Here is a 24407-nt window from a genome sequence, read left to right on the forward strand (position 1 = left end):
ACAGGGTTTCGTGAACAGTGCCATCTACAGTGATTTACGGTAGGGATCACTGTTCATCCAGACTCAGATCACTGTTCATCTTTGTGGCTTCGCTTCTTCACGTCAGTGAAGTTGGACCCAGACGAAAGCCGCATCTTTCTGTTTGGTACGGTCGCTGTTTTCACATGATCCGGCCGTGTAACTCTTCTTTTGCTCTTACGCGGACTATCACAAATTTTAATCGTAATTTGTAAATTCAATCGCAATAAAGATGGTGCGTCTTCTTTCAGCAGTTTTGACAATACTCGTCTACTCCAAACAACCAATCGTCAAAATTAAAGTAAAACTGTCAGAACAAAAATGCATTTGTTCGAAACTTTTGCTAAATTTTCAGTAAAGAACTCATAAAAGTGAGGTATTCCGTTTGACCGGCAAGAACGCATCCCGTCCGCAGAGAAAAGGCCAAGCAAATTCGGGGATGTCTATTCCTAACGCGCGCGAGGGCCAGCTCTGCTATCGCAGAAGGATTGCAGCAGGCTCCCCCACCAGCCACGGAGCCACTTTGGCACCTGTTGCATGCACAGCACTTTCTTCTTACATACCAGTATTGAAAAATTATGAATACATTATATTTGGATGATTTGTTTAATTGGAGTAATTTGATGGTGAAACTAGAAAAAATTTGGTGTTCCACCCTAAAAAATATAAATTATTCTAGAACAAATAAAAATGTTCATAAAAAGTAGAAATTGTTTTGAGAAGAAAACAAAATGTTCCAAAACAAAACAAGTTGTTCTAGAACAAATAAAAATGTTTTATAAAAAATATCATCTAAACATAGTCAAGTGTGGTCTAGTTTTGAAGATCTTACCGAAAAAAGTAACGGTGCAATCAAAACTTAATTTGAATAATTGATTTGTGATGTAGCGTATTTTTTATTTGAGTATTGGTATTGTACGGAGTCCAAGGCACATCAGCTCTGCGGCAGCTCTACGGCAAAGTGCTTTGTGCGATGGATCCGCGCCCGCTCGCATATGCGACAAATAGAAATTGCCAGCAAATTCTCCGCGCGCACACGGAAGCAACTCAAATCCTGCCGGCCGTGGATCCGAACCCACCTGTCAGTGATGATACGCAAAAAGATTCGTAACTGACAGGTGGTCCCGGGCCCCGCACCCCCTCCCTTTCTCACTTTCTTTCCGCCGTATACTGCATTTTTAATTATTTTTCCTATCTCCAGTTTCCGCTCATTTTTAGCCATTTATTTTTCAACGATCCCGGCCGCGTCCTCTTCTTCCCCTTCCGTTCCGTTGCTGTTTGATCTTTCGCACTAGATTGCTGCAACCTTCCGAATTCGCGGCTGAGAGTTTCGATCCCGTGCGCTCATGGAGGAGCCCTCCGGCGAAGACGCCGCCACGCTGGCGCCGGGGCCGCGCGGGCAGGCCGAATGGGAGGGGAGGTCGCCGCGGCAGCCGGAGGCCTTCGAGGACGCAATGGAAGAGGCGTGGACAGCCTCCGCGTCGCCGGTGGCGTGCCGCGAGGGCGATGGCGAGGCCGACGCGGAGGCTTCGCCGTCTTCGTCGACGTCAGTGTGGAGATCGCAGGGCGACGGGCCCGCGGGTGCTGGGGAAGCGGAAACGTACGAATCGCCGTCGCCTTCATCATCGGGGCGTGCGGCGATGGAGGGGGGTGAGTCCACGTCGGTTTCTGAATTGCGAGAGGAACGAGAACCGGGGAGGGTGGGCACGGTAAGCGCCCCGTCTCCCTCGGAACCACCCGCGAGAGGAGCGGAGGAGCATGAGAGCCCGATGGCCACGCCGGGGGCAGGATCGCCGTTGAGGGAGGAGACGGAGTCGAGTGTGCACTCGGCGCCATCGTCCCCGGCACGCTCAGCGACGTCGACGTCGTCTTCCCCGTTGTTGCAGATCAAGCAGCAGGCCCGGCATGTGCGAACCAGCAGCTTCCAGCGGTTCAGGCAGCAGATGCAGCGGGCTTGGAAGTGGGGCCCAATTGGAGGTGGAGAGAGGAGCCCGAGGGAGCAGTTGCTGCGAACGACTATGAACATTGAAGCCATGACGAATCAGAAGCGGCAGTGGTATCAAATCCACTCCATGGCGCAGGTACAGAGCTCCCCTTTTCGCTCAATAGTAGGGACGATAGTTGTGCATTTCTGTGCCAACTTTTGCCTAGCGGGACGACTCAATACTTATTTTAAAACTAAAGGGATGAATTAGAGCAAATAGGTTGAGAGTTTTAGCTTCACCTTGAAATTGGAAGGTTTTAGCAATCACTTAAAAAATACATATGGACGGAGTTCTTATTGGTGCCATTTCATAGTTAATAATTGTTTTGCTTCCTTTGCTGACAGAATTTGGATAACCCTGTTTTGGCTTCTAATGCTCATCATTTAACTCCTATTGCAGTGTTTTGATATGTATGTAATATCAAATTGCCCTTGTCAATAAGCTATTTCTCCCATCTCTTGCAGGACCAGTGTCAATATAAGGAACCAGCATCGCTCTTCGAACATTTTTTTGTAGTGGGTCTCCACTCTTATGCAAACGTTGAAGTAATTGAGGATGCTTTTGCAAAAAAGAAAGCATGGGAATCTAATGTAGCACACTCAGAGATTGTAGATCTTAGAAAAATCCAGTATCATGGACCTATACCATCTATGGAACCCCAGGTATGCTGCTTTGATCTTGAGATGTAAATCTCTCTTCCAGTTTCAGATGCAGTGGTGTTATCTATGTTATATTCTGGTACAAAACTTCAGTTCAAGTGCACTTGCCTTTAGATGCCACCGGCTAGACAACTTTAGGTAGTTTCCATAATGATACGTGCTTTGATTTTGTAGCAAGGTTGCTGAGAATTGTGACAATTTTATTTATTTATTTAAACGATTGAATCCATAAGTGTAATAGCACATCACAAAAACATTTACATACAATTTCCCCCCGATATTTAGGTGCTAATTGCTAATATGAAATACAACATGCATTCATGATGCATGCATGCAAATTTGCTCATCTGTGGGCATGATTATATACAAATACTTTACTTCATTAAGTAAAAAGGATCATCATCACTAGTTCACATTACTTAGTTGTTCTAGTATACATTGTTGTTTCCCTTTCTGCTGTATGGCAACACTTATAGAGCTCCCGTACTATCTGCAGTATTGTAAAACCTATAGGCATACTGTACTGCTTCTTTGAAGAAATAAAAAAAAACTCAACCAAGGGGGGAGACTCCCCCCTGGGCTTTGTTCTAAGAAGGCGCTGTGCTTCGAACCCGGGACTGGCAGGAGTTCAACGACTTGTGGAGTTCAAAGCTCTGACCGGTCAACCGTGAGAAGCTTGGCTTCTTTTAAGAAAATGAATGCTTCCTTTTCTGTAATAGATGCCGCTTGTGTCAGATTCGCTTTTTTGGATGGGAGGGAGGGATTCAACAGCTGGTTCTACTCAATTCAATTGAACAAAAAAAAACTCACCTATGGTGCTTTTATTGAATCTTCATGCTTAAGCCTTTTTTTAGGAGAAACCTGTGAAATAAGTTTTGAGCACAAATTTCATAGTAACAGCTGATTTTCTCCATTAAAAAATTAATTCTAGTTGTCAATAAAGTTGGCATTTAGTACCTCCATCTGATCTCATGTTAAAGTCCTTCTCTTACCTCCATCCGATTTCATGTTAAAGTCCTTCTCTTGTGCCCTAGTGTTTATTTTCCATCTGGTGAAACCTTCTTATTTGGACTCTAGGGCCTTGGCCTCTAGACTGATTTTCTTGTTTGGTAAATGACAATTAGACAAAAACTTGCTTATTACCCTTACATAGACTTACAAATTATAATGTTCTGTCCAATATAAGGCTGATAAGAGGAGCCAAGAGCCACATGCTCTTAACATTGGATATTATTTTTGAACTTTGTGATGGTAGTGACCATTATTACTCTATCTTGTATATCTCTTTCTTTTCTTTCTCTTATAAAAACTGATCCAATTTTAACTCGCTTGCAGATTCTTTTCAAGTATCCACCTGGAAAGAGAGCGGAAGTTAGGGAATCTGATTTACCCTCTTTCTGTTTTCCTGAAGGTGTAAAGGTTAGTTACATAAACTTCTTGGGTGAATTGGTGTATGAATAGTTTTCCAACTCATTTTTATGTGCCATGATATGTGTTTGTTGAGCTAATCTGAGGATGTTGTTGCTTCACTTTTTAGTGGAATTGTCTTTTAATGCTCTGCCTGATAAGTTCTCACAATGTGTTAGATGTAAAGTGGCCAACTAAGTTATGGGTAATGTGATGTGCTAGCATGTTGTAATTCTTTTCTCAGAATTTGAGTAATGTATTACTAAGTTCAATAGTTGTTACTAGTAGCTTCAAACACGATTTTTGTACAGCAGTGCTTATCCATTATCCCTCTATTTTGCACATGATTTCATTGTAGACTGGGGTGCTATTTTTGTATATATAGAAAAAAGGGATTAGACACTCTCTCTCCTCACTACATGATAATATTGATGGCAGTTAGTGTTCTGTTACCGTGTTACCTTCTTACATGGATGTTTTTGCCATGTATTAAGTAGATTCTAGAACGACGCCAACCAACCCTCTTACTGAGTTTGCCCCCCCGGTCCATTCATTACTCAATTTTATATTCCAAATTTGCTATTTCCTTTGCTTTTTATTTTGTTATGATACATTCCACAGCAAATTTTATGATTCTTCTATAATTCAAAATTTCAGGCTCGTTTAATAGAGAGGACTCCATCCATGAGTGACCTGAATGAAGTGATATTTGGGCAGGTGAGAATTAATTTTAGCAGTATTCAGAAAACATCCTGGAGTCCTGGTTATTGGTGGTTCTGTTTTACTGGTCATTGGTGGTTCTGTTTTACTGGTCACCAATGGTATTTAATAATCCTATTTAGGCTTTAGGCTTGTGGTGAGGTATATCCCTTGGAATTTAATGCGCCTGTGGAAAACTATAATTCCTAATTTTATCATGGAATGAGTTACGGCTATACATCTGCTGCCATATTGCACATGAGATTACAGCTTGAGTGTGTCAAGTTTCATACTTACTGGCAGCTACTATGTCCATTGATTGAGTACATATCGTAAACCTACCAATATTTTGGGTTTATAGTCACAGAGCTACAGCATTTTGTTCCTTTTCACAAAACCACGACTATTTTGAGCTGGCTTCTCACAGAACTACAACTTTGTGACCTCATGACTAGCTAGGCCTACATGTCAGGGACAAATTCATGACTGGGCTTGGCCCAAATATTAACTTCCACGGATGTGGTGCTGACATGTGGGCCCAACTAGTCATGAGTTGGGAATATTGATCAAGATGTAGTTCTATGATAAGCCAGCCCAAATGATGGTGCGTTTATGGAAGGGCACAAAATGTGGTAGGTTGTGACTATTATCCTGAAATAGCAGTAGGTTTGTAGTATTTCAAGTTGCTAACTTGTACAACTATTTTACATAGGAACATTTGTCTCGAGATGATCTGTCTTTTATCTTCTCCCTTAAGGTTTGTTTATCTCTTCCTTTTTATAATGCTTGGATGTTAGTACAAGTTTCCAGATTATTCCAGTTACTATGTACTGATATTGCATTTTCCAACAGCCTTGTGAGTCTTATTACAACTCTTGTTTTATGTTTTTGGTGGTTGTTTATGAACCAGGTATCAGACAATGCACCAATATATGGTGTCTGTCTGCATGTCCAGGAAATAGTTCAAAAGGCACCAGGTATACTAGGAGCAGTCTCACCCCTAAATCCCACTTCCTATAAGCCAAGTCGTTTCTTGGTTTCTGCACCACGTTGTTACTGTTTACTCACAAAGGTACCCTTTTTTGAGCTACACTATGAGATGTTAAACAGGTTTGTTTTCAGATCTGACATATCTTTGATATATTTTGATCTGAGATTTCTTCAATTCAGTTCTAAGGATATGTTGGTGTGTCTATTCTATGAACAGCATAATTGCACAGGAGAGGCTTGACAGGATAACACAGTTTGCTAGTGAAGTTGCTCTAGCTGAGCCAGTTCCTCGTTCTGTGAAAGAACAAGATGGAGTAAAAGGGGATTTTGATTCCTCAAATGGGATTCCATACATTGACTGGACAGAATATGCTGTACCTGTCAATAGCATATCAGGTCTTATTTCTTCATCTGGTGTTTCATCAGAAAGGGACGTGTCTTCATATTTGTTCAGGAGCTGGGGGCCTAATTCTCCGGAAAGTATATCTGCTAGTGAGATTTCAGATTCTAGTTATGTAAGAGAAGGTGATAAGGATGGAATGCATAGTTTCCAGCAATATGAAGACTGTCTATCGGAGAACTTGGAATCCCGTTCTGATAGCTTTGGGAGAGCAAGTTACATATATGATAATGGGCATACTTCCCCAGATCTTCTGTCCATGCACTCTCCTATCTCTAGAAGATTAGAGCGTGCACAGAGCGTGGAGTCTTTTTTAGACAGGTAAACCTGAAAATAAAGATTCCTGCTACTGTGAAGTGCAATTTGACATTAGCCATATCTGCTAGGAATTATGTGAAATCATTACATCTATTCTTTCTCTGAAATCATTATCGATATGTTGGCATACATATTGTTGTGAACTGTGAACATATTGTATGACAGTTCAGTCAAAGGTGTTGGGTCAGATGAAGAAGACGAAGTGAATGTGAAGCATGAAATGATTGTTGATGATGAAAAAATTATAGGATGGGCTAAGGTTTGCCTTACATATTCAAGCTTCACAAATATTACCCGATGGCTCTGATTCTTATTGATCTTGATCATAGACATAATTTATTATTTAGGCACACAATAATGAGCCTCTACAAATTGTTTGTGGTTACCATGCTCTTCCTGTGCCACCTCGTGGTGGTGAACTTGTATTTCGTCCCCTTGAACATCTCCAACCTGTGAAATACTCCCGGCCTGGATTATCCTTGTTGGGTTTTGGGGAGACAATTTTGGACAATGGTTTTACTTCGGCAGAAATAAATAAGGTAGATGCTTGGCTATCTCAACTATATTCTGTAGTATTGTTCCCCTACTTCCCTAATTGTAAAATTTGATTGTAGGTCAATGCACGTTTGGCGGCTGCAGAAGAAGCTCTTGCGTTATCGATATGGACTACAGCTACAGTTTGTCGTGCTTTATCTCTGGAAAGTGTATGTTGTGTTACTCCCATTTTTTCAGTTATTATGGAAGGCCTTAATGCTATATATCATATTAAAACAAATATTAAGCTACAAAGACAAAAAGAAATCCTGTAAAGGGTTCGCAAAACACAACAAAATGGAAGCAGCCCAATAGCTCATTGATTCAGCGCTAAATTGAAACTACTAAAAGCTCAGCCTTATACAGCTCAAATAATAGTCGTGACCAAGAAATTCTTATAGCTAACCACTTTGGTATACAAAGATTCAGATTTAAGTAATTCTTCTTTTGGAAACAATTTTTAAAATATACTCCTGAACTCAGGAGTAAATATGGGCAGAGATTTTGCTCTTCAATTTAGTCGATACCTTTTCTCAAGATACTATCTAAGACCTTTGATGCTTTAGCATACACATGTTTTTTTTTTTTAATTAGAGGAAGAAGTGGGAGATCTTCTGAAAAAAAATCCTTCTCTATTGGGAGGCCTGCACTGAATGCACATTATACAAGTGATACTATCTTCTTCTTTTCTGCATAATTTATTATTTTATCCTGAAGGTGCTAGGGTTATTTGCTGGAGTTCTGCTGGAGAAGCAAATTGTGGTAATATGCCCAAATCTGGTATGTTTTTTATTGGAGCGTTGTAACAATGTGCTTTTGTTTCATGCTATCCTTCTTCCCACTGATTGTAGCACGTCTCCAATGCTTAACTGCAGGGTGTCTTGTCAGCAATTGTCTTATCAATTATACCAATGATAAGACCATTCCAGTGGCAAAGTTTGTTGCTTCCCGTAAGTTTACTCTTTCCTGTAAGATTTAGGTTCCTATCTTAAAACATAGCAACCTTGGAAGAGCTAGGTGCATGGCTTTTATTAAGAAGAATAGGCATCCAAATGCGCCTCGATGAGAATTTTAACTTTGGTAGTCTGGGTGTACATCCACTCTCTTATGCCCATGTATTTTGATGGAATCACACTGCTCATATTTATCGGATCATATCCTTCACCATAAGCATAAAATTGTGTGTATTTATGTGACTATAAATAATTGTATACACTGGCGGAGCCTCTTGGAGGCCAACCTGGGCCCCGGTCCCCCTTCCTCCCAAAGAATTTATGAGGCTTTGGTTTACTTTGCTAGTCCGCTTATTACAAGCAACTCACGTATCCGAGTTCATCCATGGATCTTGCAGGACTATCTAGAGAGGACCACGTGCAATCATGTCTATTGCTTTTCTTGCATTTTGCATCGTTTGACTGTGATTGCTGGATAATGCATCGCGACGCTCTCTTTTCATTGTATTCGCTAGCTGTTGCTACCTCACCGGCTGCGGAGCTCGCTGGGCACTGTCGCCTGGACATAGGAAGAAGAGCACATGGCTCCTAAGGGGCTACAACTAGTTCCTTTGTCGATTCTTTTCTAAAACTTAACCTTGCAAGTTCATAGTTTGTGGCTGATAACTTGATTTTTTATGCTAATTGCTACCCTCAAAAGCTTAGGTAGCTAGGTTTATATTATTTGATGCCTCACGCATACTTATCTAATACCATCGCCAAACTTTCTCTCCATTGCGCTCTAGGGCGCCATGACATGTGGCACTTAAAGCTTGCCTGCGGTGCGGCATGTCGGCTCTTTGAGCTTGAGCCTTCACAAATTGCCCCCCCCCCCTAATTTTATCTCACGCTCCGCCACTGATTGTATAAACCTGCAAGCCGCCAAGCCCTTGATCTAACTTTTAAGAGTTGTCTTTGTATTTATTTTTATTTTTATCTTTGTATTTCTATCAATTTGTAGATCAACCTCTTTTTTAAAATTAGAATAGACTACTGCCATGAGCAAGGGGCTTTCTGGAGTTGCTCAATAGATATGTTCTTTCTTTGCTTTAAACTTATAGATGGGTGGGCCTGGCATAGTGTTAGGGTCTATGCACTTGTGTGTTGTGTCTTGGAGGTCCTGGGTTCAAATTAGCTGCCTAGAAACTCCCTTCCCTAGAAAACCCACCTTATGTGAGCTCTCAGCACTGGGTACACCCGTTATGACAACTTATAGCATAACACAATGTCTCGCAGATGTTCTTTCTTTTTTTTGATTGCTCACAGATGTTCTTTCGAAGTAATGGAAGTGTGAATTGTGAAACATTCTTCCTTTAGGATTTGAGCTCATTTGGATGTCTATTGGTTTTCAGGTTCTACCAAGGAAATTGATTGATTTTCTTGATGCACCCGTGCCTTTCATTGTAAGCTTCTTGGCCCTTGAAGCTCATTTGTTTGGATGTTAATCTTTAGCTAATTTGTAGTGACTATATTTGCCAAATGTTAGTAACACTGAACTATATTGTTATTGATTCTCAATAATAACTGAACTGTGAATGATAATCCAATTTCTTCTATAGGCTGGTGTACAGCATAAACCCCTTGATATCAAGATGAAAGGATCTACTCTTGTCAGAATCAATGTACAGAAAGATCAGGCAAGTATTACATGTTATTTGCTGATAGTGAAGAAAACATCTTGAGAAGGAACGTCTGAACTTATTTTTGTTGAAGCAAAATCTTGTTTTTCTCTATGCTTGTGGATTGTGTTATGTAGTATTGTTGGTATGCAAATGTGTGTAAAGTTGTGAACCAAAAGTAGAATCGAGTGAACGTGATTAGAAGTAGTGGTGGATTTCGCCCACTAATGTCTCTTTTACTTCAGCCAATCATGAATCCATTGGTGTGAGATTATGTAGTGTTATTGTCTGAAAAATTCAAACTAAATGTTCTTTGTATTAAAAATACGCAGGTCAAAGCATGTTCGTTGCCTCAACTTCCACGTTACAAGGAGCTTGTTTCTGATCTCGCTCCAATTCATTCTAGACTATCCTCTGAGAATGCTTTGGCTAAGAGACATGCCATCTATAAATGCAATGAAGTTCAGGTGCCAATTTTATTGATCGTGTGGATTTATTGTTTTTATAACCAGTCATTTTTCCTTGAGAAGAAAGTTATATATGCACCTGATCATTTAAACTTCTCTTAATTGTCCTAGTTAGTTTTTGAATGATAAACATGGATATTTATTGATATTCTTGCAGGCTGAAGCAGCTTGGCAGTTCTTAAATGTAATGAGGTCCTACTTGGAATCATTTTGCTCTGACTTGCGCTTTCATACCATCACAAATGTACAGTCCAACAATGACAGGGTTAGCAATACAAACAATATTCCCTACAATTGACATTGCTGCTGCTTGTTACTTATTGGGAACATCATAAAATCCAATGAGTAATGTTCCTCTTCTGTATGATCAGGTTTCTTTGCTTCTAAAAGACAGTTTCATTGATTCTTTCCCCTCAAAGGATCGCCCATTTGTAAAGGTACTTATCTAACTGTTTTACACAGCGACTTCCTATGTTCATTTTTCTGTAATAAAAAAAGCACATATGTTTGATGAAAGTAGCAAACAGTAAACTGATAATTTGGACTATGCCGACTTCCAGTCTGCACGAGATGCAAAGTATCAATTATCAAAACATAAGGAACTATGATGCTATTACACTATGCATGTATGATGTATGGAATGGAGCTGGCTTCCTTATTTTTTAATGCTGTTGTTTGTCACTGTTGTATCTGCATACCCTCATAGTTTTTGACATTGTGCAGCTCTTTGTGGAGACGCAGATGTTCTCTGTTCTATCAGATTCTCGACTGTACAGTTTTGAAAACGAACGGACATAAAGGCATTATTCCATCTGGAGATCAAATACAGTGATTGTTCATGTTCTGGTTACAGTGGCTGCTTCCTGGCACTATTTTTACATGTCATTTCCAATGTTCTGATATGGGAAGATAAAAACAAGGGGCATTGGTGGAGTGTGGATGGTGTTGATTTTGCTGATTTCACAGCATTTAAGAAGTGTTCTTAAAAATGTCCAGACATGTCTGTGTTGTAAGAATGCTCTGGACTGCCAGGAGCTAGGAAATAGACGCAGCCCTGTCTTCTAAACACGATGAGGTACATACCCGTGTGGAAGAAAAATGAAACAGTTTTTTTCCCTGTAATACCGAGAACGCATATAGTGAATTGAACAATCATGTATATAAGATGAGCTTATTCATTGTAGGTCCCTGATTCAATTCTGTAAATTATGGATTCAGTTACTGGTGCATAAGAACGAGGATCAGTTTTGATGGGGTATACGATTTGCGGTTACTGTGACTCATTCAAAAAGGTTGTTTGAGCGAATATATGATTCTATTTCTCATGTTTATATTAATCATGTCTATACGAGGGATGAGGTGGCGATGGATCAGCCCATTCCATTTCTCAAACCAAATGAGGATCTGAGGAGATGACTTCATGAACTTGATCATGCAAATGAGGATGATTGCTGTTTCGGTTCGAAATACTACTACTTTTAGAAAGGACTCGAACGAGAGCCAATGGCTAGCACAGCAAGCAAGGCAGAAGTAGCTAGAAATCTAGTAGAATCTCCAGCAGCCGCGAGCGCAACGGTCTCTCTCTTTTTTTTTGTTATTTTTTGAAACGGTATATTGGAGATCTGCCGAACTTAAATTGATTTAGGGAAGAGAACTTCTCTCCCAACCATTGGTTGATCACAACTGCGGCGTGACTGATCATGCATGACAAGGCACACGGATCATCATTGAACTACAGCCTCTGGTGATCATTAAAAATCAATGTGGTGATATCATCTGACACATTCTCATCCCCAACTGGAGAGAAGATGTTGATCAATGTGGTAACTGGAGAGAAGATCTTGGGAAACCTTTGCAAGTTCTTGGAGTTAGAGACCATGGCAGGTCGTGCAAGCAAAGGACGAACCGAGCACGCGATGGCAACCAGGGACCCAACGCGCAGGGCATGGTTCGGCGATGTTGCCCCAGGCGGCAACCTCGCTTTGTAACAAGAAAAAAGAAGAGAAAATATCCTTCCCCCTAAAGCCTCTCCTCCGATGCACGCAGTGCAAGAAATCGGCCATGTCAATCAACGTGCCTGCGTCAATGCCGCGTTGCACCTGCACTTGCGTGCATATAAGTAGCCGGCCGGTACACATGCAACTGTGCTAAGCCGGCCACCAGCTCAGCGGAGTCGTGTCAGTGTGTGTCACTACACTATCTAGCAAGCAATGCAATCGGCCATGGATCGCCGCGTGAGCCTGGGCACCCAGAGCGCGCGCGTCCAGATCCCCGACCTGCTGCCGACGCTGTTCGAGCCGCAGAAGGCGGTGACGATGGCCCCGCACATCCGCGCCACCGTCGTCGTCGACGTGGTGCTGCCGGAGCGGCGGCTCACCATGCTGGCGCTCCAGCTGGCGGTGCTGGAGAAGGCGGCCAGCCGGCTGGGCACGCTGGGCTTCATCTGGGCCACCGTGGTGCTGCTGGGTGGCTTCGCCATCACCCTGGGCCAGACCGACTTCTGGTGCATCACCACGCTGCTGCTGGTGGAGGGCGCCCGCATCCTGGGCCGCAGCCACGAGCTGGAGTGGCAGCACGAGGCCACGGGCCGCGCGCCCGTCCTGTCCTGGGCCGCCGGCCGCGTCTTCTGCTGGCTGCAGCTGCTGTCCGCGTCGGCCTGCGTCGAGCTCTCGCTCGTCCGCCTGGCGCACCAGCACTACGGCGGCAGCCCCGAGGCCCGCACCAACTGCCGCTCCGCGCTCGACATCTTCTACGGCCTCATGCTCGCCGAGGCGCTGCTCTTCCTCGTCGAGAAGGCGCTGTGGCAGTGGAGGCTGGGCCACCGCCGCCTGCTGGGGCGCGTCGCCGGGGAGTGCCACCTCACCACCGCCTGCGGCGAGGCCGCCGTCCGCCGCTTCTTCTACGACTCCTACTCGCGCTGCCTCAACGGCAGCATCTTCGACGGCCTGCACATGGACCTCGTGTCCTACGCCGACGACCTGCTCATCGCGGGCACGCACGACGAGCAGTGCCTCGGCGCCAGCGTCCTCGTCGCTCTCGTCGAGTCCAACCGCTTCGCCGACGCCACGCTCCGCAGGATCGGCACGTCGGCCCCCACCATCGAGCGCCTCATCGAGATGCTCAGCTGGAAGAACGCCTCGGAGAAGGACGTGCGCCGCTCCGCCGCGGTCGTCGTGTTCATGCTCACCGGGGGGAAGCTCAACGCGCTCCGCGTCACCGGCATTCCCGGCGCGATCGAGTCCGTGGCCTCCTTGCTCTACGCCGACCTCGACGATGAGCTCAACCTGCTCGGGCTGTCCATCCTCAACAAGCTGGCGCACGAGCACGACATCTGCGACAAGATCGGCAAGACCAGGGGCCTTCTCGAAAAGATCATCTCCTACTCGAGCATAGCGAGCGAGCGGGAGGCGGCGGCGCCGGCGGTCATGCACTCATGCGCCTCAAGGCGGTGAAGCAGTCACTCCGCGTCGTGAAGAGGCTGGCAACCACGACGGGGACCACCGGAAAGCTGCTTCGGAGGGAGCTCTGCGACATTGTGTTCACGGTGAGCAACATCAGGGAGGTGCTGCAGCAGCACCACGAGAAGGACCTGTCGGAGCTGCGCCTGCTGGCGATCGAGATACTGACGAGCCTCGCCATGGACGACGAATCGAGGGAGATGATCGGCGGGACGGGGGGCGTGGTCAGCGTGCTCTTGGCGATGTTCTTGCCGGGGAAGGCCGATGCGGCGCCCGACCGGCAGAAGGACGCGGTCCGGGTGGAGTCCGGCGAGGCTCTGGCGATGCTGGCGCTTGACAGCCGGGCCAACTACTGCGCCATCATCGACGCGTGCGGCTGCGGGGTGGGGCGGCTCATCGAGGCGCTGAGTGATCCCGTCATCGCCATCAGCGCCGCAAGGATCCTGCGCAACCTGTGCACCTACGCCGGCGAAGAGTGGCAGGTTGCACTGAGAGGAGTCACCGCCGGCGCCATCAAGGTAAAGCTGTGTGCATGTGCATCTGTGCAGCTGGGGTCATTGCTTGCTTGGCCAAGGCCAACCATTTCATTTCCTGATGACTCGCACAGATCCTGCGCAACATCATGGTGGGGAAGACGAAGCTCCTCAACATCTCCCTCGGCCTGGCGGCGCAGATGGTCCGGTTCATGCAGCCCGGCGAGCTCCGCGCGGGCCTCGCCACGGCGGGCGTCACGGACGAGGCGCTGGCGCGGACGCTGGTGCTGGTCCTGCGGGAGTACAGCCGCCCGTCCATGGTCGTGCCGCGCATCCGGCTGTACACGCTCGAGCTCGCCATCGCGCTGATGCGGTCGCCGGAGGGGGCGCGGTTCGCGGCGCACTTCGTGGAGCTCGGGATGGAGCGCGAGCTGAGGCGCGTCACGGAGACCACCTCCGGCCTCGAGTGCTTCAACGTCTTCTCCGGCAGCGTCGGGCTCAACCGCCGCGCCGTCGGCGTCCGCTCGCTCGTCGACTCGGCCAGGGAGCTCATGAGGCGGGGCTGATGACACGTCTGCACTGAAAAGTGAACCACTGCCGGTGTCTCACTCTCACATCCCCCATTTATTTATATATTTGGGTGTTTTTTTATCTGTAACGTGTGTCTGTGTGTGATTTTATCATTTTTATTCAGTCTGATGATTGCACGGTATTTGTTTCTGTATCACCAGCATTTGCTGTTGTGTGGAAGTGAAATAAACATGTTATTATGGGAACACTTCTGTATGTGTGTGCTATATGTTCAATTCTACTTTCGGCACAAAAGCTCAAAAAGCTGTTACATGCTTTTGAAAAAAAAAGAACAAGCCAGCATATAAACAAAAAACGTTGGAACTGCATCAATTTATCTTAGACATGGCGAAATTAAAATTGGGGAAATTATTTTTCTCACAGAAAAAACGCGTATTATGGTCACTAAAATGGAAAATCAGAGCAATTTGACAGCAAAAATAGTAAGTGTTCCGAACCAGAATTTGCCATGGTCAACCGAAGGCACCAACGAGGAGGCGCTCCATGGCGAGCACGGAGGAGCCCTTCACCTCGCCGTCGGCTCTGACACTTACAGCCGCGCGCGCCAACTCCTTCAGCTCCGCCGCCTTCCGCCGCATGCCCCGCGCCTTCTCCCCGTCGCCGAGCACCGTCTCCACGACGTCCCTCACGTGCTCCCACACCCTTGCCCAGCCCGCCGAACATCCTCCCGGACGCCACCTCCATGCCGACGCCGAGCTCCTCCAGCATGCGGGAGTCGAACACCTGGTCGGCGAGGAGCGGCCAGCCCACCACCGGCACGCCGTGCCACAGGCTCTCCAGCACCGAGTTCCACCCGCAGTGGCTCAGGAACGCGCCCGTGGACGCGTGCGCCAGGATGGCCACCTGCGGCGCCCACCGCCGCACCACCACGCCCTGCGCCGCCGCCGCGACGCGGTCCTCGAAGCCGTCGGGGAGCCACTCGGCGCGGAACTCCTCCGTCCCGTCGAACTCCACCGGCGGCCGCACCGCCCAGATGAACGGCCGCCCGCTGGCCTCCAGCCCCCGCTCCAGCTCCATCATCTGCGACGCCGGGATCGTGTTCTGCGACCCGAACGACACGTACAGGACGGACGCCGCCGGCTTGGAGTCCAGGAACTTGATGCACGAGTCCTCGTCTCGTGCGGTGTCCTCCGACGAAGGTGCTCGGCCGCCGGTGAGGGGACCGACGGCGAACGTCGGCAGCCCCGAGAGCTTCCTGATGAGGTGGAGACCTTTCGGCTCGATCTCTTCCGAGGTGTTGATGACGAGACCGCCTCCGTTTGTGCGGGGTAGCGTGGCAAAATGGTGAGCCGAAGTGGACAGCCAGGCACTCGTCTCGAGTCTCGACTCTGGAGACACCGCACATCCACTCAAAGGCATCAGAATTCTTGTAAAAACAAGGCACGTCAGGCCGTGATAAATCATGCCTGCGAGCGACTACGTCGATGCCGTCCATGGCCCGACAGGCGTCGCTGGTTTAGGCCCCGTTCACTTCCAAAAAAAAAATCTGTACAGTATCCGCCACATCAAATTTTCGGACACATATATGAAGCACTAAATACAGTTGAAAAAATAACTAATTACACAGTCTAACTGATTAGTACGAGATGAATCTTTTAAGCCTAATTAATTCATGATTAGACATTATTTGTCAAGTAACAACGAAATGTGCTACAGTAGCTTTTCGCGAACCAAACGGGGCCTTAACCCAGCAGTAAATTATACATTTAGACGACACTACTGTCAGTCCTGAACTAGCTAGGTTTCTGTAGATTTTTTCATGTTTACGGTGTGTTTAGTTAGTGAAAATATTTGGGTTTTGATATTGTAGCACATTTCGTTGTTACTTGATAAATAATGTCCAATTATAGATCAATTAGGCTTAAAAAATTCAACTCGTGATAATCAGTTAGACTGTGCAATTAATTATTTTTTTAACTGCATTTAATATTCCATACATGCGTCCGAAGATTCGATGTGATGGATACTGTGCAAAAATTTTTGGGAACTAAACGGGGCTCAGTTTGTCTTTACCGTCCCTGTTACGATTAAAGGTTTACTATGCACTTGTTCTGTGATGTACTGACATTTCCAGGAAAATTTTATGAACGAATAAGATCCAGTTTGGAACCTTGAAATGAATTCCATTCTAATAATCACAATTCAGACACAAATCTATTAAACTAACATGATTATATTCCGGGTATATTTGTATACTGTTGGCCATATTGTTAGTCATACGAGAAAGATACTTATGTACTATATTTCTACTATAGAGAAGTGAGCCAAAGAAATATAATTTGGTGGTGTGTAGAATTAATTTCCATCTCCCACACTATAAATTCAAACACTATAAATTCAGGATAGCCTTATATCTAAACTTTTGGAAAATGGTGGGATGTCAAATTCTAGATTTCAATTTCTCCAAAACGACCCCTAAGATTGTAGTAGAACATCAGCTTTTCTTTTTCTGGCTTCCAATTGGTTTCGTCTCCACTCTACAGCATGCCATAAATTTTGTCAGCTATGACGGACTGAATCGGAGTGGGCACTGAATCGGAGTGGGCAAATCATTAATGCCACTGACGTCCAACGCTTAGAGCAGAGCTTATAACCCAGTCCGCCGCCGGCGGAGAGAATAGCCAGCGTGCTGAGCATTTATGGCGGGCGGTGGCAGCGGGAGCAGCGGCAGCGGCGGCGGCAGCGGGAGCAAGCAGGCAGTGCTGTGGCCAATGGGAGCAGCACGCGCTCGAGCGCAGCAGCAGCGCAGCAAATGAGGGCAGCTCGCGCGTGCAGCAGCCGGCTGGAAGCCGGCATGTAGCGAGACGCCTGCTTCACCTTCTCTCTCCATTTCTCTCTCCGCCAGCGATGATTTTTCCAACGTGGTTGGGCTCCCAGCCCACCTCGCTGGCCTTATAATACCTGCTCTTAGGGGTTGTTTAGTTGGTGAAAAAGTTTGAGTTTGGCTACTATAGTACATTTCGTTGTTATTTGATAATTAATGTCCAATTATAAATTAATTAGCATCATTAGATTCATATTGTAGAAATCAGTTAAACTATGCAATTAGTTATTTTTTTCAATTGCATTTAATGCTCCGTCCGAAAATTCAATGTGACGGATAATGCCCAAACTATTTTGGGAACTAAACGCAGCCTTATTGTTTTAGGTTATCACAAAACGCCAAGAAGCATGGATTCAGGGCAACTGTACGATGTTAGCCAAAGAAGCTTGAAAAAACATATGGCAAACACGTACCTGAAAGTTCTTTGTAAATAACAATCATCAATCCCATATACATTGTTGGGAATAAAAGCTCCTATATGACAGTCTTGCAGCAAGGAACTTCGCAAGTTTTGCAGCTGCAGGTCCAGGTCTAAGCACATCTAGGTTGCCTGGAACATCGCATGGACTGTCATGCCCAACACCTACACACCACCCTCCTGCAACGTACTCTCCAGGTAGGCGCTGTAAAATTTGCGCATCGATGTGATCGAGAACAGGATCATCCTTTGGAAATCTAGTCCCAAAGGCTGCACCACTTTTGGTCATATTTTCTACATCAGCCATAGTGAGTAGTCGGGGCTCATTCTTGGAAGATGCGTCCCAAGTTGAATAGTGCAGGTCATGGTTAACTACAGTCCTGTTAAATTCAGGGGAGTTGCAAAGAACTGTCTGGAAATACTTCCTGTGTGGTAGGGGCATGTTAGTGTAGTACATCAGCAGAGTTCTTGGCAGATTATCCATACCGACGATACAATATTGAACAAATTTCCGAGAGAGGATAACAGAAGAAGAGCCTGCAAGGAAACAGTACATATATAAAAACAGTTATATCTGTCAGTATAACCAATCAGAAGCAGGCCAAGTAGCAATAAACAATTATGCGTAGAGATATACAGTGGAGTCAGTGCCATGTAATGAATAAGTACAAAATTTCCTTGACCCATTTATGTTTTAGAATCCTTTCACTAAAAAACTTTGCACTGTGATAAACTACATGTCCTTTATTCAGAACAGTGAGGAACGGCACCTGCTGAATTATATCAGTGGTATAATAACGGAGTATTATGCACAAACGTCCACCAGACCAGAGTAAACATATAATAAGAAATTCAAGAAATATAGGACTTATCTGTAACAATGTCAATATAGCCTGGCATTTTCTGAAATTAGTCTTAAGAAATCACATCCATATCCTTTAAAGAAAATGTCTGTTGCTCGTCTTACAGTTCATATGATATTCATCATCATTTTAGTTCCCACAATTCTTGTAAAGAAGTGCATCATAATGAACATTAAAAAAGGAAATAATCCAAAGTACATAACCAATATACAGAAAACAATAAAAGTAAAGGAGTATTTCGTGTCAAGGGAACATATAACTGTGGTTAATGATGGCATTACAAATAGTACATGCTTTAGAAGAGAAAAAAAAATCCAGGTTTGAGTTCACAGTTAAAGTCCACGGTACCAAGATTAAAGCTACGTTGGAGGCAATGGTTTTCCTTTTTATCCACATGTTTTAATGCCACTTTTCTTTCCTATAACTTTGCAAATCAGCGTTGAGTTTAAAATACGCATCAGCTCAGAAACACGGATACACCAGTGTAGGCACGTATCCCGTGTCGGATACGTATCCGATAGGGATATGGCACGGATACGGCATGGATACGTATCCGTGGCGTGTCCGCGTATCCCAGATTAAATGGGCCGAAAACTGAGGAATGGATACGTATCCTTGCCATCGATACAGCCCGGCCCAAACTTCTCCATGGAGGTAGGGGAGGAACCGCGCGGCTCACCGGCGGAGGGGCACGGGCTCGCCGTGGAAGAGGGCAGGGGAGGGGCGCCGCGGCTCCTCGCTCACCCTGCGGCCTTCTTCTCCTCCCGCTCGGGCACGTCGGCGGAGGGAGCCGCCGGGAGGAAGACGGAGGAGGGCGCCCCCGCAGCCATGGCGGAGCTTGCCATCTTCCTCCGCACCTCCCTCCATCCCTGCTCGCCAGCCGCGCGCGCCGCTCAGTCCGCCCGCGCTGCGCCGGATGGTGCGCCATGGAGGGGAGCAGACGGAGCAGGGGCGATGCGCCGTGGAGAGAGGAGCGGATGGAGCAGCGGCGCCCCCTTCTCCGGCAAGATTCGGCCGCGGGAAGGTCTCCTCCACCCTCCCCGGCGGCGGATCGGGGCCCAGCGGCGACGGATCGGGTCTTGCCTGGAGTAGAGCGCGAGGGGGAGGAAGAGTTGCGGCAGTGGCGGCGGCGGCAGTGTCGATAGGAGTTGGATTGTAGGATAAATAGAGCTTAGGGCAAGTGGTGGGCTAGCTGGACCGTAAAACAGCAGGCCGACGGCCCATCTCTTCCTAATTGCTATTGCAAGATAATTTACTGCTTTACAAACTTAATATGTGGCATTATTTATTTATTTTAAAAAATACTAAAATGTATCCGCGTATCGGGTTTTTTAGAAAATTGCAGTATCCGCGTATCCGTATCCTTCCGATACCGATACGCGTATCCGTATCCGTGCTGCATAGCGCATCAGAATCAAATTTATTATGAATACTTAGAATTGCCTCTGAAAAACATAGGTGTGTCTGTGGGCGTTCCAAGAGTAAACCTTAGTGAAAGAATTACTATAGAAGATTAATGTGTAACAATATTCAATAAATTAAAGAAATCATCGTTCCTTTATGTCAGAAATAGATAAGGCAGCTAAAAAATTGAAACTATTATAGCAACCCAAAATTTGAGACAGTTCAAGAAGTAAAATAGGGATATATGCTCAGGAAACCAAATGACCAGCTTGCTAAAGGGTCCATCTGATAGACCTAGGTCGATCTTTCATTAAAAATGTTTGAATGGACAACCTTCAAATCATAATTTAAGTGATCACAGTTTAATTCAATAAAAGGATTGGATATATATGATTTTGGTAGTTAACAAGGATGACGAGCGCCATACCAAACAAAACACTGCTTCAAGTAGAATCTTGGCTATCTTTACTGCATCAATAGAACGATAACCAACACAAGTGAAACGATAACACAAAACCATGCCCACCTCCAAAAAGGCTCGTTGGATGCCTTCATATACTTATCCTTCTGTACAATACAAATCTCAGCCCATTACTTGGTGAAAAATCTACTGGTGTCATTTTCCAGATGATACACCTAAATATCTCTTTATGTCTATTTGCGGCAAAGTTTCAAAAAGCTGATTGCAAGCATCCTAGATGACAACAGAGGTAGTCTATCTTTTACATGCTCAAGAAAGCATGTGCTCTACTTTAATAACCTTATAACAAGCATCAACAACAGAAACACACTGTTTTTATTTTTTTTTAAAAGGACCATTGTACCAAACAAACCCACCAGGCCAATGTATAATAACAGATTTTCGCCAATATCCTGGACCAACTGTGCATCACTTAACAGCCGACATCATAAGCAATTTTATATAAGACAACACTCCCTCACCTGTAAATAGTTTATATGCATTTGGTAGATCACGCTTTTGGGTGGCATAAAATATGTCATTCCTGGATGAAAGATATAGACCAGGATCAACAATAATTGGCCTTATTTGTCTTGCCCTGGAAGCAGAGACAGACAATGTCAATAACTTTGCCACCCTAAATTCGTGGGTGAGAAATTAATATTAGAAATGATGAAATGCCCTTACTCCTTCCAACCAATGTAGCTGCTATGCTGAATGAAGTTGAGATCCTTTGGTAAGTATGACAAAACATGCAGGAGGTCTGCAAACAATTTGATAATCAAGTTACATTCAGAAACTAATACGTTACCACTAGCTGTCAACAATTAATGACAAATCAGTAACGAAAGCACAATATGAAGCAGTTGCTACTATTCTGACATTTTCTAACTTTGAGCTATTGTAAAACCATTAGATTAAAGTAGCAAGTTCCCACCGGTTTGACCTCAATTCACAAATTCATGGGATGGGCATAGTACTCACCTAGGCAATACAGCATAAGATTAGAAAACTTAATCTGCTACCCAGCTGAATGAAAACCGTTTATCTCCAGACCAATGCAACAGCAAAACATTGGTTGACGGAGACCACAAATATTTATTGTGGGACAAATTTGGCCACCATTCTCACATGATAATTGCACTATTCCACAGACAAAAAATCGCTTCTAATTATGAGTGCTAAACACCCAACTGAAGTTACATTTCATTCAAACACTAACGATCCATGAAAACAAAGTAAATATAGGCAAATACTCTTCCAATTACCGAAATACCTAGATCCATTAAGAATACATCAATCACGCATGGGTCTATAACATGCACAAAAGCGTATTCGAACAGCTGCAGAGAGGAATCACCATCGGGGGTGACGAGCGGGTAGTCCGCGGCGTCGAGGTGCACGAACCAGTCCCATCCGTGGCCGACCCTCAGCAGCAGCGCGGCGCCGTGCAGCGTGGCGGCGAGCGCGGACGAGCCGCGCGGGTTGGCGAAGCCGGGGTCCCCGACGACGTGGACGTTGTCGCGGCCGGGGGCGGCCCGCGCATTCCGTGCGAGCCGCGCGCGGTCGGCGTCCGAGGCGGCGCGGTCGAGCAGGAGGAGGTAAGTGTTGCGGGGGTGGTAGGTGGCGAGCAGCAGCCGCAGGAGGCGGTCGGCGTCGCCCGCGGATCCCGCGAGGAGGAACGCGAGCGCGGGCGGGGCCGGGCCGGCGGAGGCGACGGCCGCGGCGGTGATCGGGAGCGGCGCGAGGCGGGGCGGCGGCGGCGGCGGCAAGGCAGCGGGGGAGGAGAGGAGGTGCAGGAGCAGGAGCAGGAGGAGGGAAGCGAGGAGGAGGCAGGGGAGCGGGCGGGGGTCCTTGGGGAAGACGCTGGACGGCAGGGCGGAGGGCGCGGCCGCCGCGGCGGGTTGCATGGGTGGGGGAGAGGGGAAATTTCTGGGGTGGCGCTCTCTGCCTCTGCGCGGCGGGGGAGGGAGGGATCTCGCTCGGCCGGGAAGGGCGGAGACGCGGACGGCGGGGGAGGGAAGAGCAAAGTCTGCCGAGTTTGGTGGGCGGCTGGTGCACTGTCTGGCGTGATTGGTGAAACTGATGAGACTCGGGCTGTTCTTCGTTTGGTCGTCGAGTCTGGCATCAGCCCTTTACTTGCGAAAGCCGAAACCTAAAACAGCCTTTTCTTTTCCATTTTAGTTCAAAATCTGGAAGTATATTTCTTTTGCATGAAAATCTGCGTCTATAATGTGCTTCATGGGGGAAAATAGAGCTTTGAATCTTTGATACTATTGAAATCAGACGGCAGTGCATGTTAAATAAGGAACATGTTATTTTGCAGCATTTGACGGATGAACAAGCATTGGTTTGGTTAAAACTCAAATTTATTCCTTGCGCACTACATATTCACTTGGTTTTAATTCCCGTCCTAAGTTAAAAAAAAACAAGTCGAAGTTCCCGACCATCTATGATCATACTATGCCGACGTTGATTTTAATCTATTTAGAGATAGTTTTGGTTGAAATCCTAAGGGATTGTTCGCTTAGATATAGATTTATTCCGGGTCGGAAATAATAGAAACAATAAAAGATATAACAAGAGATCAGAATTCATTCCGGGTCAAAAACTAATTGCAATAAAAATAGGCTTATAATACCTACATTAAAAGACATGAAATCAATCCATGAGTCTAGAGTTGTGGAATTAATTCCGATCTCTTTGTACCTATTATAATTGCAATTAGTTTTTGACCTTGAATAAATCCGGATCTTTTATTGTTGTACATATTCACTTGGTTTTAATTCCCGTCCTAAGTAAAAAAAAATCAAGTCGAAGTTCCCGACCATCAAGATCAGATAATAGTACTATGTCCGACGTTGATTTTAATCTTTTTAGAGATAGTTTTGGTTGAAATCCTAAATGAATTGATATATTCCCCATCACCGTTTCTATGAGAACAAAGCTCTTATGCAGTGTGAACACATTCACTGTGTTCGGCTGGTCTACTTTCCTCTAGTGCTACAGTAATTTCCTCTCACACCACTCTAGCCACCAACTTCAGCTCCAGCCAGACCAACAGTATTTTTCTCTCACAGCATTCCAGCTCCAGCCTGCCGAACGCAGTGATTGATTTGGAAAGAGCAATGGTTAGTAGGACAATATGATCACGCAGAGTACAACAAAATACTGTGTACTCCGACATTAGGCTACCCGCACTGGTATACGGAAAAGCTCCCTCAAGTAACATTTACCGGACGAATCACCTGCAGCGGCACCCGATAAGGCTTCCGCGACCGTAGCGTGCGAGCCCCGCTTCCGCCAGATCTGGCGGGGTAGCGGCCGTCCGCTAGCTGCGGACGTGGCGCGGGCCCGCTGCCTGTCATCTCCTTCGCGCCCACTGCTGCTCCGCTCCGCCCCGGTGCTGCCCCGCCGCGCGCCGTGCGGCCGTGGTCTGGCCGCCACGCCATGGCCGCCGCTTCGCCCGCTGCGCTGCCGGGGGTACCGCGGCCGAGCTCCGCCCGCCGCGCCGCCGGGCGAGGCCGGAGGAGAGAGGGAAAGAGAGGGGCCGAGAGGGAGGAGGATGGAGGGGAGCCGCGCCGGAGCCGAGCCGCCGGCCAGGAGGGAGGAGGGGAGCCGCGCCGCGCCACCGGCGGCCGTGCGCCGGAGCCGAGGCCGCCATGGGAGGCACACGCACCCGCCGCGCATTGACGTGCCGCCGCCACGCACACGCACCGCCGCGCGTTGTCGTGCTGCGCGCGCGCACCGCCGCCGCCGCCCCGCCGCGGCCTCCCCTGCTCCTCCTCTGCGCGTGCAGTTCCGTGCCGCTGCAGCTCGCCGCTCGCA

At 46.4% G+C, this 24407-nt stretch overlaps 2 protein-coding genes and 1 pseudogene across 2 annotated transcripts; 1 reads left to right on the forward strand and 2 right to left on the reverse strand.

Annotated features, from left to right (window-relative positions):
• The first annotated feature begins 1223 nt into the window (after positions 1 to 1223).
• Positions 1224 to 14600, forward strand: LOC120687644 (annotated as a pseudogene).
• A 109-nt stretch (positions 14601 to 14709) lies between these two features.
• LOC120689395 (UDP-glycosyltransferase 92A1-like) lies at positions 14710 to 16014 on the reverse strand. The gene is made up of 2 exons (XM_039971680.1): positions 15240 to 16014; positions 14710 to 14756 (listed from the first exon to the last, which is right to left on the reverse strand). Exons 1-2 carry the CDS (start codon positions 16012 to 16014, stop codon positions 14710 to 14712), a joined length of 822 nt encoding a protein of 273 aa, XP_039827614.1.
• A 1806-nt stretch (positions 16015 to 17820) lies between these two features.
• LOC120690342 (beta-glucuronosyltransferase GlcAT14A-like) lies at positions 17821 to 23945 on the reverse strand. The gene is made up of 4 exons (XM_039972964.1): positions 21940 to 23945; positions 21267 to 21342; positions 21062 to 21177; positions 17821 to 18389 (listed from the first exon to the last, which is right to left on the reverse strand). Exons 1-4 carry the CDS (start codon positions 22487 to 22489, stop codon positions 17875 to 17877), a joined length of 1257 nt encoding a protein of 418 aa, XP_039828898.1. The 5' UTR covers positions 22490 to 23945; the 3' UTR covers positions 17821 to 17874.
• Between the last annotated feature and the right edge of the window lie 462 nt (positions 23946 to 24407).

The sequence above is a fragment of the Panicum virgatum genome, chromosome 9N (genome assembly GCF_016808335.1).
Source record: "Panicum virgatum strain AP13 chromosome 9N, P.virgatum_v5, whole genome shotgun sequence".
In the NCBI taxonomy this organism is placed as follows: Eukaryota; Viridiplantae; Streptophyta; class Magnoliopsida; order Poales; family Poaceae; genus Panicum; species Panicum virgatum.

What these genes read in the sequence shown, in the direction of transcription:
- LOC120690342 (XM_039972964.1), bottom strand. Translation starts at nt 22,489, where the DNA reads ATGCAACCCGCCGCGGCGGCCGCGCCCTCCGCCCTGCCGTCCAGCGTC. An exon ending in CCCGCTCGTCACCCCCGATG is followed by an intron (nt 21,343 to 21,939) that starts GTGATTCCTCTC and finishes AATTGTTTGCAG; the next exon opens with ACCTCCTGCATGTTTTGTCA. An exon ending in TGCATATAAACTATTTACAG is followed by an intron (nt 18,390 to 21,061) that starts GTGAGGGAGTGT and finishes GTTTCCTTGCAG; the next exon opens with GCTCTTCTTCTGTTATCCTC.
- LOC120689395 (XM_039971680.1), bottom strand. Translation starts at nt 16,014, where the DNA reads ATGATTTATCACGGCCTGACGTGCCTTGTTTTTACAAGAATTCTGATG. An exon ending in GGGCAAGGGTGTGGGAGCAC is followed by an intron (nt 14,757 to 15,239) that starts GTGAGGGACGTC and finishes TCCACACAACAG; the next exon opens with CAAATGCTGGTGATACAGAA.